Raw genomic sequence first — 21,033 nt, 5'->3', positions numbered from 1 at the left:
CTGCCGGCCGGCGATTGTGGTTGATGGTCAACTCACCTTATTTGGTTGAACTCAAATTCTAAAATCCGAAGTAATATACAACTCTGCTGCATGATGTACAAGCATTTAAAATAACAACTTTCTGAAACTTGTAAATATTGCTCTGGGAAAGAAATTTGGCGGGAAATATTATTTTCTTATTATAGTGAGGAGGTACCGTTAAAGACAAAAAGAATAAGCTCATTATTAATTAAAGTTTAAAATAACTAAGATACCAACAGTATAACAAAATATATAATCTGGTTATTTGCGTGTCAGGTGGTTTTTTTTTTCCTATAATTGATATTTTTGTGTGATTTTGGATTGATACCCAACCTGATTATCAATATGTCCTAAAATAGTTTTTTAATTTTTTTTTATTTATTTTCATACTTCTTTAATTAAAAAATAAAAAAAAAATCCAATTTCACTCGCTTCTTGATTCAGCATCTTCTCCACCTCAATCTTACCCTAAAACCCATCATCATCAACCTTGATGATGTGATGCACCATCTCAACGGTCAAGATCCACATCAATGCGATTGTTTACCATCTTTACGCTTCATCATCGGCTCCATCAAATACCAATGCAACTAGTAATGAAGGTTAGATTGATTTCCCCAAAATCGAAACCTAAGGCTTGGGTTGAATGCATACTCGACAATGGTAATGAAGGTTATATCGATTTCCCCAAAACCGAATTTGGCGGCGACGATGATGGTCTGAGGGAAGTCTAGCTTGTCTCGCCTCTCATTCACCGTCTCGTGTATGTCGTCTCTATAACATCCAACAACCATGTTTCATCTCCGCCTACCTTCTTTACTCTTGAATGGTGGCTTATTTGAGCCTCGATTACTACCTTCCTGCTTTCCATGGGGTTGTTTCCTAAGCTATTCTTGTAACCACATGTAACGTCCCCATTTTCAACCCAAAATTTTCAATTCAAATATATCAGAGTATAGTTACATTATGCGGAAACATGTTGCGAATGTGCGTGTATACAGTCGAACCTTGCCCTTTTTATGAGTCAATGAAGTACCTGAAAAACATTTATAATCAACTGGGTAAGCACGAAGCTTAGTGAGTTCCCCAAAATACCATATACCACAATACATATACACTGCATACACATAATGGCTTTCAGCATAAAGTTGGTCCGCTCTTAGCCTTCAGCACAAAGTTGGTCCACCCTTTTTGCCTTCAACATAAAGTTGGTCCGCTACTTGGCCTTCAGCATAAAGCTGGTCCACCCGAGTCTATTGGCCTTCAGCCCGAGGTTGGGCCGCCCTTAACTCCCCACATAAAATATCAATATATATAACATAACAGACAGCAATCCAACACTACAAACAACTAACAGAACTATCCTAATGGCATACTACATGGCAACTGTATCCTAACATACAGAAGATATATATTGGAGCACATAATATAGTGAAAAAACTCACATGGACAGTTTCTCAGAAGATTAACAACTTTCTGGGCGATCCCACTGGCGAGCAACGTGCCAAACGTGTATTAACCTATAATACTATTACTTATTAATCTTATGACAATCTGGTAATGAAAGCTAGATATTTCATTAATCCCAATAAATACCGAGAATTCTATCAAATAAGGATCAACCAGACAGGAAAACTGAGAGGCAAGACCATTTTGGCATATAGCATTTCTAAAATCCAACAACCAAGCCAACATTATCATTCTAAACACCTATCTCTTAAGTAAATCAATCAGCATTATAACTGGAATTACCGATAAATCTTGTTTATACATTCATAACAACAACTATGAATATAAATATAAGTTACACTTAAAGCGTAGTAAGTGTAACCTAACCAATAGAGAGTTTCTAGCGAAAACTGGAAAAGTCGCGGGTAGGACTCCGACCCAAGCACCCAAAACTGTTGGACCCTTTGAAAACGTAGGGCTCCACTAACTATTTCTAATAATTTAGGGAAAAACAGAACTCGAGATGAGAATCGATTTAGAGAGAGTTTAGAGAATTGTGAGAGAAAGAAGAGGGCGTAGGCTGCTATTTATAGGCAAATTTTGAGATGTGCCTTGCGCACTTCTGTTGACGTCTCTCCTCTGAAATGCTTACACGTGTCAAGCTCTCTGTGGTCCGCGTTGCCACCTTCTAGAAGCGCGCACCGCGTAAAACGTAGATTTTGTAAATTCCGCAACTTCTTCATATGAGCTCCGTTTTCGACGTTCTTTATATCCACGCGTATCTATCGACGATATCTACAACTTTCATTTAGACTCCATTGGCTAACTCTCACTTTTGTTTTTAAAGTTATATTTATATAGGCTTAGACTCTTAAAGTCCGTATAAAAATTATAACTCTCTCATACGATATTTGTTCTCGATTGTCTTTATATTGACGGATAGGTATTGACGAGATCTTCAATTCTCGTTTAGATTGTTTGTCCTAACAATCAACCGATCTCCATTATGGTTTCTGTGTCGCATACTGTTGCGCTGAAACTTCTAAAAATCATGTTTTCCTTATATGAAGTCAAATTTGGACATTCACTATATGCACGCTCTCGCTTTTACGATTACTATGACTTTTGTCAAGATTGTTTATCCTAAATAGTCCTATATCAAGTATGTCTATTTACGTCACTGACCGTTTATAATGTAAGACAAAAATTGGATGTTACAACTGGTCCGACTACCTCTTTATTCCTTCATCTCAACAGTCGACAATGGTAATTCAGATGTTTCAACCAAACAACATGTTAAATATTTAGATCCTCTTAGAAATTTAGACCTCCTAAAAATTTAGATCTTAAAAATAGAAATGCTGCCAAACAACCCCTTACCTCTGAAACACGTGTAAAATGCACAAGAACTACATTCCATCAATTTTGTAGAAGTCAAAATCCCTAAAACAGGACACAATCTCATAATTCAATTTATAGTTTTTGTCTTATAATATAGAGAAAAAATAACAAAAAAACAAAAGAAAGCAAAATTTACCAGAGGAACAAAGCTTTTCCCAACAATCCAAGCCCTCGTGCAATCAATAACATCATCTTCAAATGGAGTTTTCACCAGTAAATGAAAAAATTAAGATTTAAACAAAAAAACTAACTTAGAAGGGGGCGGGGAGATTAGTAATACCTTAGTACTTTGGATAACTCCATCAACCGGTCTTTGGCGATTATAGTGACTAACCAACATGCGAGAGAGTAAAGCAGTGGAGCAGGTGGAGGGCTAACAAAGGAAATTTCAGGCATATATCCTTCAACTCCACACGACAAAGGCAAATAGGGAAGAAGACACAACCTTGATCGATTAGCGTTTATGTGATGTTGAATAGAGAAAGAGAGAGAAAATAATAGTAGAGGATACAATGAAGCAGGAGATGGCGACAAGTGTTACATATCTTTATTAAAGTGATTGGTACATAGTAGCGGTGGAGATTGGCTCCAAACCATTTGGTATTAAAGCCGACTCCAAATCATCGTTGTTCATAAATCATTAGTAGATATAATATGCTATACAATTATATATACATATTAATTGTGGAATGTTAAGTAAATAGTAAACTTTGGGACTTAAGACTTTGGCCATAATAGTTTCTTACATTGGCGGTTTTGGTTCCTGTTCTAAACGGGGTGCATGTCTTGAACACATATTATATTCATGTGCACATCACTGTCTCCCACCGCCTCTCTTTTTCTCTCTCTCAACCTTCTACATACATCATCTCTTCCGTTGTTCTCTATTATCTAAACTAAAAAACCCTAGAATTTGGAGATCATCGCAAACAAATAGGGGGAAAGGGATGATGGTTTCTTTCCGACCTCACATTTGCATCTCGTTGATCTCACCGACCTCACATCAACTACTATTGATCTGATGGCTTGGGTAGTTTCCTCTCGAGTAGCCGTCGTGTCTGCTAGAACTGGAATTCTGGGTTTCCAGTAATGTCATTGTCGGCGTCTTCGTCACCCGGTGACCTTCTTCTGAGTCGGAAGATGAAGGCGACAGGTAACCAACGTTAGTAGTATCTCAAGGAAGGAGGTACTTGCAATCATAAGGGTGAAGTGGAAAAGGTCAATTTGAGATGCTTTGGTGTTGCGCATCAGGTAAGGCCTTCATATTAACTCAAAAAAGATCTATCGATCGTCTTCAACATCCACCGTCACACATAACATCCAGCGTCAATTTGAATCAATATTATTCCATTCCATGGACTCCCTTGAAAACATCGACGTGTTTCCTGTTATTCCAATACATACTCCAAATCCACCATAACATTCCATTCCTCTTAGGCTACAAGGCATCATGTAACAGGGCAATCTATTATGCAATTCCTGAAAGTATCCTTAGCTTTATCCTAGAATGAAAGCATTCATATCATATAACATATCAACATATATGGGTATTCTGGGAATCACTTACTTGAGCTCGGTTGATTGCACACATCACACTCCCTATTTCTTTATAAAGATATTTTAGAAATTTGTTTTCTTTCAAAAGATTACCAATTCCTCAGTTTGAATTCAGTCACACCCGAGAGTGTACCTGAATCCCTTAAACCAAGGCTTTGATGTCAACTTGTAATGTCCCAAAAAATTCATAGTAAAATTTTCATTTTTAAAACAATAAATCATACAAACGAGTTGTTCCAAAACTGATCAAAGTGAATATATTATTTAAACATAAGAGTAATACCATTAATTGCCAATGCGGAAAATTGTGGGGGATGTTGTGCAGTCACGTCGGGTCCTTCCCTTTCGAACTGGAAGTACCTGAAACCATAAATATGAAACTGTAAGCACAAAGCTTAGTGAGTTCCCCAAAATACCACATACCATACATACAATAGAGATTGCTATGTGCCAACCATAGTTTTACCACTATGCCATGAGCCGTATCATGGTCTTTCATTGCCAGGCCGGGGGCCAAAACCATGGGTCTTATAGACAAGTGCCAAAAGCCACCTCCTGATGTTCTATGCAAGTATCACAGAGACAACGAGCATACTACATATATCTGTCAGGGTCCAGTCTCTGGTCGTGCATACAATTTGCCGGGAGCCACCTCCAGGTCTTTCATATAAATACCAAGGGACACCCCCTGGTCTTCCTATATAACATAAGCCAATGGGTCGGCATTGGTGCCTTCGACCCCCGAGTACAGTGAGGAGACTCACCTGAATCACAAAGTCGACTAATACTCAACTCAAAGCCACACAACCGCCACAACCACACTCCTATCACAACATACAAGGTCCAACCTTAGACTACAACCTGAAATCAACCATCTTGGTCAAAAGTCAACCTAGGTCAAAAGTAAACGGTCAAAGTCAAAGACCAATGTTGACTTTAGTCAACCGCCACGTCATGGCCACCTATGCCCACGTTGTGGCCCTCCAGCAATAGTCCATCATGATATTCCTTATCGCCACGCCGAAACGACCTGGTGTCACGACGTGTGCATCGAGTCTTTAGCAGCTTAATGGATTAAGCTGCCTCCCTCGATCATAAGGCCTCCAAAGTTCAGATCTAGTCCATACTATTGTCTAAATGGATAAAGTTTCCAACTTTATCCATTAAGACACCCAAACAAATCAAGATCTCAACCCCTAGGTCCAAATAAAGCCAAAACCCATGATGTCTTAATCATTAAGCCCTTAATCCGAAAAAATCCTTAACCCAACTACTCCAGAAGGGTTTCAAATACCATATTTATCATAAAGGTGGATGTAACATCCCAAAAATACCAGCTAAAAATTTCATTTTTAAATTAGGTTAATTCATAAAAACATCGTTACAAAACATTCATAATATTAATTTATGTCTGAGAACCGGTAACATCATAGTAAAATATTCAGAGTACATCCCAGGAAATCCATAGTGCGGAAAACATGAGAGTGTGTGTGATATGCCGCTACCGCGCCAGCTCCTTTTCCCTAGCTGAAGAGATACCTGAAAACAAAACTATAAAACGTAAGCACGAAGCTTAGTGAGTTCCCCCATAATGCCACATACCATGCAATCATATAATGTACAGCTAAGAGATACGGGCCTCGCCCACACCCATAGGGATACGGGCCTCGCCCACACTCTACTAGCTAGGAGATACGGGCCTCGCCCACACTCTGCTATCCATGGAGATACGGGCCTCGCCCACACTCCGCTACTAAACCATAACATACAAGTATCACACAGACAACAAGTATAAGCAAATCTATCATACTGGCATATATCACAATCAAACTCAGCTATGAGATACGGGCTCCGCCCACACTCCGATACTAACATATCGTCTATACGGGCCGGCCTTGGTGCCTTAGACCCGTCCCTACTGGAAGGAAACTCACCTCGAGAGTAGCTGCCGAAAACCTGCTCAGACTACGCCTGGCTGCCGCACCGGTAATCCCTCCGACTATAAATTCGTAAACATGGATTAGGTACTCATAAATACCCCTAAGGTCAAATGACAGGTCAAAGTCAACTCCTTGGTCCAAGTCAACCTTCTAATTGACTGGACTCGCCGAGTCCATCTGGCGACTCGCCGAGTCCTTCTATGTCTAGCCCGACTCTGACTCATCGGGCCCCTGTTCCCACTCACTGAGTCAGCCTGACTTGCTAGACGGGGACAACTAACAAACCCGCGACTGGACTCGCCGAGTCCAGGGGGAGCTCGCCGAGTCCGACGAACAGATCTCCCAAATCGCTCCAATCTTCCATCCGAACATCAATCCTGGAGGTTTGGAGATTCTGGGACTATAGCTACACGTTAAATTGCTAATTCCACGTGCGACTACGGAGGGTTGGACCTCCTACACTTAAACCCTTCTTATCCTAATGACTGATCATATGACTCGCCGAGTTGGAAGAACAACTCGTCGAGTTCAAGGCTTTATTCAAGGGACTCGCCGAGTTTGAAGAACGACTCGCCGAGTACCAGACAATCTTCATAGGACTCGCCGAGTTGTTTATCCAACTCGCCGAGTCTAAGGCCATCTTCATGGAACTCGCCGAGTGCACTTTGGCACTCGCCGAGTACCCTTCGACTCTTCACCCATTCTGGCCAATTCTGAGACATGCAATGGTTCCAAACCATAAATCTAAGCTCCTAGGGCATAAACACACGGAGTTTGGGAGGTTTAAGGTCTTGCAATCCACATAAGGGACAAAAAGGGAATCTATTATACTAAAGATCAAGAAGGAGCTTTCTTACCTGGTTAGGAGCTTCTCCCAGGGTAGATTTCGGATCTACCACACTTCCTTGCACCCTCCAACTTCCTCCTTCTTCTCTTAAGCTTCAAACTTCCTTCACCAAACCAAAATCACTCACAAGGATCAAAATGGGCTAGGGTTTCGCTCTACAGTTCTTCTGGAAGAGAATGGGACGAAATGGGTGTTTTAGAATGGGTAAAATAGGGTGAAATGTCTGAAAATAGAGTTTCATCCAGACAGGTGGACTCGTCGAGTCCATGCATCGACTCGCCGAGTTCACCGCTCAAATCCCGTGTCCACCCTGCTGCTACTCGGCGAGTCGGTACGCAGACTCGCCGAGTTCGTGGCAAAAATAAGATAAAAACTTAAATAAAATCATACCATGAACCCGGTGTTACAAATCTCCCCCACTTATTTTAGACTTCGTCCTCGAAGTCTGCCGCTCCCTTTCAGAACAGCTCCGGATAATGCTCCATCATCTCATCCGCGGGCTCCCAAGTCCATTCCGAGCCCTTCCGATGCTGCCATTGCACCTTCACCAGCTCCACCCTTTTGTTCCTCAGTTCCTTCGACTTTCGGTCTAGGATAGCCACAGGCAGCTCGATATAATTCAGGCTGTCATCAACCTGGATGTCCTCCAAAGGTACCACTACTGAATCGTCCACCAGGCACTTCCGCAGCTGGGAGACGTGGAAAGTGTTGTGGATCTGACTGAGTTCAGCTGGCAGGTCCAGCTGATATGCCACCTTGCCCACCCGGGCTGCAACCCTAAACGGTCCAATATACTTGGGACCTAACTTGCCCCGTTTCCTGAATCGGATGACGCCCTTCCACGGTGACACTTTCAGGAGAACCATATCCCCGACCTGGAACTCCAGGTCTGATCGGCGCCTATCGGCATAACTCTTCTGCCGACTCTGAGCAGTCTGAAGCCTGCTCCGGACCTGCTGAATCTTCTCTGTCGTCTTGAGCACTACTTCGGTGCTCCCCATGACTCTCTGTCCAACCTCGCCCCAACATATCGGGGTCCTGCACTTCCTCCCGTACAACATCTCGAAGGGAGAGCGGTCAATACTCGCGTGATAGCTGTTGTTATATGAAAACTCAGCTAAAGGAAGATAGGTATCCCAGCTACCACCGAAGTCTAAAACACACGCCCGCAGCATGTCCTCCAGAGTCTGGATGGTCCGCTCGCTCTGGTCATCCGTCTGCGGGTGAAAGGCTGTACTAAAATGCAGACGAGTACCCAGCTCGTCATGAAACTTCTTCCAGAACCTGGAAGTGAACCGCACATCCCTATCCGAAATCACTGAAATTGGCACTCTGTGCCGTGCCACCACCTCTCTGATGTAGATATCGGCCAATTTCTCGGCCGAGATGCTCTCCTGAATCGGGATAAAGTGGGCGCTCTTGGTCAATCGATCGACGATGACCCATATCGAATCCACTCCCCGCGCGGTCCTGGGAAGCTTGGTGATGAAATCCATCGTGATGTCTTCCCATTTCCATAGCAGGATATCCAACGGCTGCATCTTGCCGTGCGGTCTCTGGTGTTCGGCCTTGACCTTCCTGCAGGTCAGACACCGCTCAACGTACCATGCTACATCCCGCTTCATGCAGGGCCACCAATAGTCCAGACGAAGATCCCTATACATCTTCGTTGCCCCTGGATGAATGGAGAATCGGGATTTGTGCGCCTCCTCCATCAGAACCTGGCGCACGCCTCCGAGATATGGAACCCACACCCTGCGGTGTAATGTCAATAATCCTCTGCTGTCATAGTCGAAGGAGGAAACCTGTCCCACAATCCGCTCACTCTTCCGATGTTCCTCCTTCATAGCCTCCTGCTGAGCCTCCCAGATTCGCTCCAAAAGCGGAGTCACCACTGTCATCCGCATGCAAATATCCCTGATCGGCGCCGCCTTGCGGCTAAGCGCATCGGCCACCACGTTGGCCTTCCCCGGGTGATAAAGGATTTCACAATCATAATCCTTTACCACATCAAGCCACCGACGCTGCCTCATATTCAGATTTGGCTGGTCCATGAGGTACCTCAAACTCTTGTGGTCCGTGTAAATCATACAGCGAACCCCATAGAGGTAATGACACCAAATCTTGAGGGCGAACACAACAGCCCCCAACTCCAAATCATGCGTCGGGTAGTTCGCCTCGTGAGGCTTCAGCTGCCTTGACGTGTAGGCGATGACATGCCCTCTCTGCATCAATACCGCGCCCAAACCTGAGATGGACGCATCGCAGTATACAACAAAATCCTCCATGCCCTCTGGCAAGGCTAAGATTGGCGCCTCGCATAATCTTTGTCTCAGTGTCTCGAATGCTGCCTGCTGCTCAGGCCCCCAACGAAAGACCACAACCTTCCTCGTTAACCTGGTCAGGGGTAATGCTATCTTGGAGAAATCCTGGATGAATCTCCGATAGTAGCCGGCTAATCCCAGGAAACTCCGAATCTCAGATGGAGATTTCGGAACCTCCCATCTCATCACGGCCTCCACCTTGGCCGGATCCACCAAAATCCCGTTCTGGTTGACAAGGTGCCCAAGAAACTGCACCTCGCGCAACCAGAACTCACACTTGGAGAACTTAGCATACAAGTTCTCCCTTCTCAAGGTCTCCAAAACCTCCCGCAAATGCTCCTCATGCTGCTCTCGCGTCTTGGAGTAAACCAAGATATCATCGATAAATACTATCACCGACCGGTCTAACATCGGTCTACACACGCGGTTCATGAGGTCCATGAACGCGGCAGGAGCATTGGTGAGCCCGAAAGGCATCACCACGAACTCATAGTGGCCATAACGTGTCCGAAATGCCGTCTTCTGCACATCCTCCTCTCTGACCCTCACCTGGTGATACCCTGAACGCAAATCTATCTTGGAGAACCAAGATGCTCCCTGAAGCTGGTCAAAGAGGTCGTCAATCCTCGGGAGTGGGTAGCGGTTCTTCACCGTTACTTTATTCAGCTCCCTATAATCGATACACATCCGATGCGACCCGTCCTTCTTCTTCACAAACAGAATCGGGGCTCCCCAGGGTGAACTGCTCGGTCTAATGAAACCCTTGTCTAACAGCTCCTGAAGCTGTGTAGACAACTCTTGCATCTCAGCAGGAGCCAACCGATACGGTGCCTTGGCTATCGGAGCCGCACCAGGGACTAGGTCGATCCTGAACTCCACCTGTCGCTCTGGAGGTATCCCAGGCAGCTCCTCGGGGAATACATCCGCGAACTCTCGTACTACGAGCACATCGCCCACCGTCGCCTTACCCGCCTCCCGGGTGTCCATGACATATGCGACATATCCTGCGCAACCCTGTTGAAGGTAACGCCTTGCCCTCGCTGCCGAACAGAAGGCTGGCCCTCGCTGTGATCTCTCACCCTGAATTACTAACTCTCCCCCACTTGGGGCTCTGACTCGTACTAACTGTTGCGCGCAATCTATCACTGCCCCATTGGGACTCAGCCAATCCATACCAATAATGACCTTGTTTCCCCGCAATGGAATGGGAACTAGGTCAACCAAATACCGCTCTTCGAATAACCTTAACACACAATCTCGGAAGACCTCTGATGCTCGCACCGACCGGTCGTCCGCAATCTCGACCTCTAAAGGGCAATCCAACATGCCCGAGGACTTAGGAAACTTCTTGCTAAGTGCAAGAGAAACAAAGGATCGGGTAGCCCCCGAATCAAACAACACCTGGACTGGAATACCGTTCACATGGAACGATCCTAAACGTATATACACAGAGCACATATCAATATCATAAATCTCATATAAATAGGTCCGAGGGAAAGAATCATACCCGTCACCACATCGGGTGCAGCGCGTGCCTCCTCGGCTGTCAGCTGAAATGCCCGGCTCCTCACCACCGGAGCATCTGCCTTGCCCTGCCGGCCATCAGTAATCCGCAGGGTCGCTGGAGCTGGCGCCTGTACTGGCGCTGCTGCTGTCAACTGGGGGCAGTTGGCCCTCTTGTGGCCCCTCTGGTTGCAGTGGAAACACAGCAACTCAGATGTCTGAATAACCGGAGCAGGGGCAGTACAATCCCTGCTGAAGTGTCCCGTCTTGCCGCACCTGTAGCAGCCTGTCGATCCTAATCTACACGCTCCCTCGTGCGACCTGCCGCACTTCCTACAGCGGCCCGGTCCTGAATGGCCTTTCGGCCTACCATCTGATCCCTTGGGCTTCTTTCCCGAAGCCCCTATCGTCTGTCCCTCCTCTGCCTTCCTCTTCCGGATATGCTCCAGATCTATCTCCCTCTCCCTCTCCCTAGCAATCATAGAATCCAGGGTAGGGCAAGCTGAAAAACTGACATGCTCCCGAATGTCGGCTCGCAGCATGTCATGGTAGCGGGTCCTCCTCATATCCTCATCACCTGCATACTGGGGCACCAGTAACGCCCTCTCCCGGAACTTGGCAGTGATCTCTGCCACTGTCTCTGTCGTCTGCCTCATATCCAAGAACTCCCGTGCCAACTGCTGGAGCTCCACCGCAGGCGCGAACTCCGCCCTGAATCGTGTCACAAAGTCTGGTCATGTCATAGCCTCAATGGCCGCGGCTCCCAAAGAGTCACAAACCGACTCCCACCAATCTCTAGCTCTGTCACGTAGACACCCTGCTGCAAATCGTACCTTCGACCCCTCGGGACAGAAGCTGATCAGCTGTGCAGACTCAAGGTCTGCTATCCATCGTCTGGCAGCAATGGGGTCCTTCGCCCCATGGAAATCTGATGCACCACTGCCCCTGAAGTCCTTAAAGGACAGTGTGCGTGGTCCTGACTGGCTAGCCGCCATATCACTCTTGAACGCCCTGAGACGATCCTCCATCAACTCTACAATACCCTCCTTGATCGACCCGAAGATGATGGGAGTCGACTCAAGGATGCCCCTGGTAATCTCTGACGGAATGAACTCGCGTAGACCCTCATCAACTGGTTCGAACCCTGAACCCGAACCCGATCCTGATTCTGAGCCTCCCGCTCCCTGTCGTGTGGTCACCATACTGCAAAACATAGCATAACCACCATCATACTATATTCCACTAACGAGGCTCACATTCATATCACAAGTCCCCGGTCTCGTCTCGGCCCTTTTTGAATCGAGTACGGATCCTCCGCTTTCAGTAGTACGGGCCCATACTACCTTCCACGTCTATCCGTACTTTCCTCAAGAATTGCCTCAACTCAACCAAGTCCTTTCTACTAATACTGCGGTTCTCGTGCTACTCTCGCCCTAGGCTTGCCCTAAGTAATCGCCATCCCACTCTCTGCCATCAGCTGCACAAGAAGTCCCTGCTTTCTTTCCCTAACTAGCTCGCGAATACTATTATATATTACTCAGACTAGATAATTCTTCGAATGAGAGGTCCTACCCTACAACGGTTGGACTCAAACAAGAGCTGCGAAATAGAGCTAGACCCAACCTTCTGAAATTATTTAATCCTTGCAATATGTAACTTAGCATATTCGTTCACTAGTTAGTGAAAGACGACTAGAACTCCTAATAGCACAAAGCAAGCAGCATTCGGGCATTGAGTACACATAATCAAGTATATACTACTCTGGCTATCATACTGACTGATCTGTACTAGCATGCAATTCTCAAAAAGCCGAAACACATAAAGCAGGCACATAAGGCATCATTCCTAGATCCTTAGTCCTATTCTAGCATGCTGTTCTACTGAAACTGAAATTGATAATCATAACGTAAACTTGTATGGGTACTTTGGGGAAAACTTACTTGAGCTCGGCCGGTCGCGCACATCACACACCTTTTTCTTTTTAGAAACCCCTTTTACTTAGTCTTTAGAAAATCATTTCTTATAAAAATCTTTTAATCCCTCGATTTGAGTCCAGACACCCCCGAAGGTGTGTCCGAATCCCTCAAACCAGGGCTCTGATACCAACTTGTAACATCCCAAAAATACCAGCTAAAAATTTCATTTTTAAATTAGGTTAATTCATAAAAACATCGTTACAAAACATTCATAATATTAATTTATGTCTGAGAACCGGTAACATCATAGTAAAATATTCAGAGTACATCCCAGGAAATCCATAGTGCGGAAAACATGAGAGTGTGTGTGATATGCCGCTACCGCGCCAGCTCCTTTTCCCTAGCTGAAGAGATACCTGAAAACAAAACTATAAAACGTAAGCACGAAGCTTAGTGAGTTCCCCCATAATGCCACATACCATGCAATCATATAATGTACAGCTAAGAGATACGGGCCTCGCCCACACCCATAGGGATACGGGCCTCGCCCACACTCTACTAGCTAGGAGATACGGGCCTCGCCCACACTCTGCTATCCATGGAGATACGGGCCTCGCCCACACTCCGCTACTAAACCATAACATACAAGTATCACACAGACAACAAGTATAAGCAAATCTATCATACTGGCATATATCACAATCAAACTCAGCTATGAGATACGGGCTCCGCCCACACTCCGATACTAACATATCGTCTATACGGGCCGGCCTTGGTGCCTTAGACCCGTCCCTACTGGAAGGAAACTCACCTCGAGAGTAGCTGCCGAAAACCTGCTCAGACTACGCCTGGCTGCCGCACTGGTAATCCCTCCGACTATAAATTCGTAAACATGGATTAGGTACTCATAAATACCCCTAAGGTCAAATGACAGGTCAAAGTCAACTCCTTGGTCCAAGTCAACCTTCTAATTGACTGGACTCGCCGAGTCCATCTGGCGACTCGCCGAGTCCTTCTATGTCTAGCCCGACTCTGACTCATCGGGCCCCTGTTCCCACTCACTGAGTCAGCCTGACTTGCTAGACGGGGACAACTAACAAACCCGCGACTGGACTCGCCGAGTCCAGGGGGAGCTCGCCGAGTCCGACGAACAGATCTCCCAAATCGCTCCAATCTTCCATCCGAACATCAATCCTGGAGGTTTGGAGATTCTGGGACTATAGCTACACGTTAAATTGCTAATTCCACGTGCGACTACGGAGGGTTGGACCTCCTACACTTAAACCCTTCTTATCCTAATGACTGATCATATGACTCGCCGAGTTGGAAGAACAACTCGTCGAGTTCAAGGCTTTATTCAAGGGACTCGCCGAGTTTGAAGAACGACTCGCCGAGTACCAGACAATCTTCATAGGACTCGCCGAGTTGTTTATCCAACTCGCCGAGTCTAAGGCCATCTTCATGGAACTCGCCGAGTGCACTTTGGCACTCGCCGAGTACCCTTCGACTCTTCACCCATTCTGGCCAATTCTGAGACATGCAATGGTTCCAAACCATAAATCTAAGCTCCTAGGGCATAAACACACGGAGTTTGGGAGGTTTAAGGTCTTGCAATCCATATAAGGGACAAAAAGGAAATCTATTATACTAAAGATCAAGAAGGAGCTTTCTTACCTGGTTAGGAGCTTCTCCCAGGGTAGATTTCGGATCTACCACACTTCCTTGCACCCTCCAACTTCCTCCTTCTTCTCTTAAGCTTCAAACTTCCTTCACCAAACCAAAATCACTCACAAGGATCAAAATGGGCTAGGGTTTCGCTCTACAGTTCTTCTGGAAGAGAATGGGACGAAATGGGTGTTTTAGAATGGGTAAAATAGGGTGAAATGTCTGAAAATAGAGTTTCATCCAGACAGGTGGACTCGCCGAGTCCATACATCAACTCGCCGAGTTCACCGCTCAAATCCCGTGTCCACCCTGCTGCTACTCGGCGAGTCGGGACGCAGACTCGCCGAGTTCGTGGCAAAAATAAGATAAAAAACTTAAATAAAATCATACCATGAACCCGGTGTTACAGTGGAAGCTTTATAGACATGCAAGTCCAATACATGTATAAGATCCATCTTGGGTCAAAATATGAACCCGCAAGGCCAAAACTTAGGCAAATGATAAGATCTTTCATCAAAGACTAGATCCATAACATATACTACTCTTGGGACTCAGGAGAGTTATAAACTTGCCAACTTTATGAGTTCCTTCCCTCCAAACTTGCTCAAACATGAGGAACATGGGATAATATCTTAGATCTAGCCACTTTAAACCATAAAGTTTGAGCCTTTGATGCTTACAAAGGTCTAGAAACAAAGAGAGATGTTGGTGGTGTTGCTTCCTTGCAAGATCCAATGATAGAGCACCTTCTTATCTTTCTTCTCTTATTCTCCAAGCTAAGAAAGCTCCATAAAGCTAAAGAATCAAACAAGGGCTAGAGGCTAGGGTTTTCTAAGGTGAAAGAGGGCTTAGAGGCTGATAATGAACCCTAAAATTGGTTTAGAGAGGTTTAAATACGAAGGGAACCCTAAAAGAATGATGGACTTGTGCTAGAACAGCTGCCATACTGTGGCAACTCTTGGCCACACCGTGGTGGCTCAGTAAAATGTTTGTGCCAATTATTCAATGACACGTCGTGGCATAGAGTTTTTCCCAAAAACTCCATCTTTAGCCCTAGAGAATAAAAGCGAAACCATACTGGAACACGGGTGTTACGTATATATATATATATATATATATATATATATATATATATATATATATATATATATATATATATATATATATTTGTGTTGTCTGTGGTACTTTTGAGAACTCACTAATCTTTGTGCTTACAGTTTATGTTTATGGTTTCAGGTACTTCCATTTTCAAAAAGAATTACCCGACTTGATCGCTCTGCATCTCCTGAAGTTTTATTCCGCACTGAATGTTTACAAATTACTCTGATGTTTTGAGAATATTTTGACTTTGATCGTAGTTTAGAACAATAAATGAATGACTTTAACTTAATTAAGATAAAAAATTTTACTCGGTATTTTTGAGACGTTAGAATAACTAATTTTATTATTCTTTATTGCTTTATCTTTTTGTTTGCAGGCCAATACGATTCTTGTGGGTTTGAAACAAAAGTGTAATGTCAATACAATTGTTCAAAAGGTAGAATGTTGAATAAAAGTATTATACAATACACATGTGATATTTAATTGGTCAATAATAGTAGGTTGACATTGAAATTTTCTGCTTTTTTAAGAAAAGTTTTTGATTATGGGAGGTTCGATGGTTGACGGGTTCTTGAGTATAGCAACAATGTCATACATGCCGTACCTCAATACCCAACAAATTGTTAAGAAGTTTGAAATATTTGTGGAATCTTCCTAATTGTAGCATTGTACTTTCATTTTTTCCTTATCATGACAATATACATTGAAAAATATACTCAATAACATCATTGTAAATTGCTTTGTAGTTCGATGTCATTACTATATTTGGTTAGATTTTTCGAAGCACAATGTTGTAGTCGGAGAAAGGAATGTATGATGCTATAATAAAAAAATTGATGCAACTAGGTTTCTATTTCTTGCATTTACCTGGCCGTAATGATGTCTTCTTGGCCGTAATGATGATGATGATGTCTTCTGTTGGTTTTTAGGGTCATATCACATGTTGTGTTGTACTTCGTTTGAATGAAGCAAATATCCATATAGCATATCCTCTAAAATTTGAGTAGATGACCATACTTTCCTTATATCTAGCAAAGGTTGTAAATAAATGTTTCTTTTTAATATACATGTATTATATTGAAAATTTATATGAACAATAATTATTATTTTTTCGGCCCACGGGGAGCATGGGTTCACCCCTGGTTATTATTATTTTAGATCAATATTAGCGGTTTACTTTTGCCACAAAATAATAGGGCCCTCAACCTATTGCTTATATCCTTATGGACCTTATAGTATAATTATTATTGGGCCTCAATAGTAGTTGATTAGGTTACGGGGTTTAGGAGTTAGAACCAACTCACAACGAGCTGACCAATGGCTCAGTTTGTCAGGCCGCTAATCGTCTCGCCGGCGTCCAAGTTGCCTTTCCGGCGCTGCATAAACTCTCTTTTCGACTCAAAAGTGTTGACTTCTTCCACCGGGGGATTCACACACCGTCGGTTCTTTACGGGAACAAGTCCTTCAATTCTTATCCACCGGAAAAATCTTCATTTGTCTCGATCCCGCGGTCTACGTCCGGCAGACGCCCCGTTACCGCCCGAACTTAGTCAGAGCGACAACGAATCGAATTCTTCAGATGCAGAACGGAAGAGCCGGAACGAGAAGAAACGACAGGCTCGTCGCTCTTTTCGCTGGGGTATGGAGCTTGCCGACTTAAACGATTCTCAAATTAAACGCATCCTCAGGTAAAAACCAAACAATTCTCAGTTTCAAGTAAAATAGTGAAGCAGTCTGTGTGTAGCCGAATGCAAATGCACAAGAATACTAAAAGTCTACCAACTTCACTCATATACTACTGCCTCATTAAAAGTCCTAATTGAGTTTCTCATTGAATTCTTATATTGAGATCGATTTAGTTTTTAAATTAGCCTTAAACATGCACTTTGCAAATGAGATTTCTGATAAAGAATGCTTGTTTAATTAGCCTTATACATGAACTTTGTAAAGCTTGTTTTTTTGTCTACTGTGTAGAGTGGTTTCACTTGAAAAAGAAGTGTTTGATGCTCTCATGTTGGTGAAGGTGAGACGTATTAATAGATCTATTACTATAAGTTTGATCATATGGTTTATATGATGACAAAGAATTAAAGACATGTTCTAATTTACTACAGAGATTAGGTCGTGATGTTCGGGAGGGGAAGAGAAGGCAGTTCAGTTATATTGGTATGAATTGCATGACACTTTTTTCCTATTTTTTTTTTCTTTTCCTAATTTAGGGAAACATACACACGATAGGTCTGAATATGTAGTATTCATTTTTTTGACTTCAGTTCTGTTTTAAGTTTTAACTAGTTATTATTTATTTATAGGAAGATTATTGCGTGATGTGGAGCCTGAATTAATGGAAGGATTGATCAAAGCAATGAAAGACAGTGATGTTCAAAAGTTTCAGGAGTTATCTGGTTCAGATAAATTAGGTATTGGAGACGCCAATGAAGAGGAAGAAGAAATCACCGGTGAGGAAGAAGAGGAGGTATATTAAATATTATTATAGAATATACAATAAGATAAATTAATTAGTTAAAAACTAAAAAGAGATTTGAAGTTTAAATATAATTATTGATCTGTTTACATTTCATATCAGGAGTCTTGTGATTACCATGATATAGCATCCAGGTGGTTTGATGGATTGGTTAACAAAGACGTGGATATCACTAATGAGATTTACTCTCTGAATAGTGTTGACTTTGATCGTCAAGTAAGTTAGTCGATTCCATAAATTCAAGACTAAATTACAAATTTGGTCCCTATGGTTTTCCGAAAAATCAAACTTCAGTCCCCGTTTTCAGATTGCCCCTAGGTTGGAATTGGTTGGAATTTGGTTGCGTACATGGACTGTATCCGGAACAATAATTAAGGAGGATTCAGAATTTGGATTGAACTTGCAATTTTGTGTAAAGCATAGGGACCAAATTTGTAACTTAATCTAAAATAAAACTTTGTTCTCATTTGGAATAGTCTTGCGTTTCAGGAGTTACGTAAACTTGTTAGAAGTTTCTGCTCTATGCAAGATCGTGTTAATTCTACATCATCATCAGAGGATAATAATGAAGGAGAAAAAGATGTAGGATTATTGAAAGCTAAAAGACACCTAACACGTTTTCTTGTTTCACTTGCTAAGCAACTACCAACTGAAGAAAACTACATGCTTTAATCCCAAACATATCTTTTACAATATGATGGTGAGGCTAGTTTTGGTATTGATGTATAGATTAATGGACAGCTTAGTTTGTAAAATGTGAGGTATGAACTCTTATTTTAATTTTAATAAATTTATTAAGAGAAAGAGAAGTGGTATTTTGACTTTTGCATGATGTAGGTTGGAAACCCGAGGTTCAGAAGGAAAGCTTTCTCAAATAACTCAAGGTTCGTTTTTATTTATTTGTTTATGTAGTTTTACATGAAATTTGAGTAAGATGAGTTTATGGATAGCGACATAGCATTATGTAATATGTATTATGATATATCTGTATTGCAATTTTTTTGTGTGTTATATTATTTAATGTTAAAAGTAACGCAATAGTACTGCATCGCACATTAGAGTATGGGTAAATGTTATGTAGCAATTACAACATTATGGGAGATTTGCATCAATTCTGTTAAGAGTTGATTAACTAGTATAACAATCAACTATCTCATTTTTTACTAATTTGTTAAAAAAATATATTTTCTCTAGCAATTAGGCCACTAAAAGTTGCTCATTTTCATGACAAGTCATCACGTCCGAATGGAAAGGAATGTAAAGTTTATAGAAAATGGATTAGATGCATCACCAGTTTCTCAGAAACCAATAGGGGTGTGTATGGGGCGGTTTGGTTCGGTTATTGGTCAAAACTGAACCATAACCATTACAATTGGTTAATGTATTTCGATAACCATTGGGTAGCGGTTAATATTAGTTTTGGTTAACGGTTTTAGTTGGTTAATGGTTAATATCCGTTAACCATAATGGTCCAAGATGACATAAAAATAAAAATAGTTTTTTATAAAAAATGAAAAACATAAAGTCCATTGTTATAAAAAGTGAATGATAGCGTATATATAATTGTATTGATAAAAGATTACTTATCATATCTAATTCTAGATAATTTCCATTTAAATTTTCAATTCTTAATATAATTACATATAATATACTCACTACGTCCCATATTTATTGTCTATTTTTGACTTTTGAAGTCTTTATTCTTCAACTTTGACCTTAAATATTTTTATTTGTGTTATAAATTACTTGATTAAATTATAACAATGAAAAAACATTTAAAACATAATACATTCATATATTTTGCGTAAAGTATTATATATCAATAGCAAAAATATTTACTGTCAAAGTTGAAGATTAAAAATTTCAAAAGTCACAAGTGGACAATAAATATAGAATGGATGAGTATTTTATATTATATTATATCAAAAATATTTATTAATATTATTGGTTTGGTTCGGTTAATAGTGGTTCGGTTTTAGATGAAAACCATAACCGAATCATATGTATTCGGTTAATCAAAATTAAAAACCGCACCATATCTTTTAGTAATGGTTCGGTTAAATTGGTTAACATGCTCACCCCTTGAAACCAAGTAAATACAAAGACGAACTTGTTACTGCTTGAAGACAGCGCAAAACAAAAAGGATTATCGACAATGAGGTTTCATAAATAAATAATTATAGTGATTATGATTACAAAATTATTCTTAAAACAATTGATTTAATTCTTTATATTATGGAATTTAGGTGGTAACTAAGAACATGTCAAATGACTTCGGTCGGGTTGGTTTGACTTACAAACATTTTGTTTGAATTCATAAGTAATCAACAATATTGATTATGATGACAAAACTATAACAAAAAAATAATTGTTTTTTTTTTTTTAAATAATGCAATCTTGGAAGTGGTAAATAAACGAGCATGTTTATTTGGAACTTTTAAACCAATGAGCCAGTGTATCTTTTTGGGTAATTATTTAATTTCACGTGTTTGATTTGTTATCAGTAAAGAATACATTTTCACATAAATGGGTAATTTTCAAGGCACAAGGCTACATTTTTTTCCCCTAAAAAGCAGTAACAACAATAAAGGGTCAAATAAAGCCCAAAAAACACTCTAATATCTACCATTTATAAAGTACTGTATAATTCATTAACCCACAAATGAATACAACACTATACAAGCATAATAAATGTAACCTAAAATAAAAAAGGTATCAACGAACATGTCGTATAGTTGCAGCAAGTATCTTACGACTTTGTAAACTACAGCATAAAATAAAAGAGGTAAAAGACATAATGTCTTTCTCATTATTTAGTAGTACG

The 21,033-nt window shown here is 41.8% G+C and overlaps 1 protein-coding gene across 3 annotated transcripts; it reads left to right on the top strand.

Annotated features, from left to right (window-relative positions):
* The first annotated feature begins 16,983 nt into the window (after positions 1–16,983).
* On the top strand, positions 16,984–19,220 carry LOC145135562 (kinesin-like protein). 3 transcript variants are annotated; one of them, XR_013719885.1, is made up of 7 exons: positions 16,984–17,412; positions 17,699–17,747; positions 17,839–17,890; positions 18,037–18,200; positions 18,312–18,425; positions 18,699–18,965; positions 19,047–19,220. XR_013719885.1 is itself a non-coding variant. In XM_079069821.1 (6 exons), the coding sequence occupies exons 1-6, from the start codon at positions 17,042–17,044 to the stop codon at positions 18,879–18,881; spliced, it is 933 nt and encodes a 310-aa protein (XP_078925947.1). In that variant the 5' UTR covers positions 16,984–17,041; the 3' UTR covers positions 18,882–19,220. The 3 variants fall into 3 exon arrangements, 1 of the variants encoding a protein (XP_078925947.1); XR_013719884.1 differs by having other exon boundaries at positions 18,699–18,970; XM_079069821.1 differs by having other exon boundaries at positions 18,699–19,220.
* The last annotated feature ends 1,813 nt before the right edge of the window (positions 19,221–21,033 follow it).

The sequence above is a fragment of the Lactuca virosa genome, chromosome 9 (genome assembly GCF_052849685.1).
Source record: "Lactuca virosa cultivar CGN04683 chromosome 9, Lactuca_virosa_CGN04683_v6, whole genome shotgun sequence".
Taxonomy (NCBI): Eukaryota; Viridiplantae; Streptophyta; class Magnoliopsida; order Asterales; family Asteraceae; genus Lactuca; species Lactuca virosa.
This window is presented reverse-complemented; position numbering and strand designations above follow the sequence as displayed.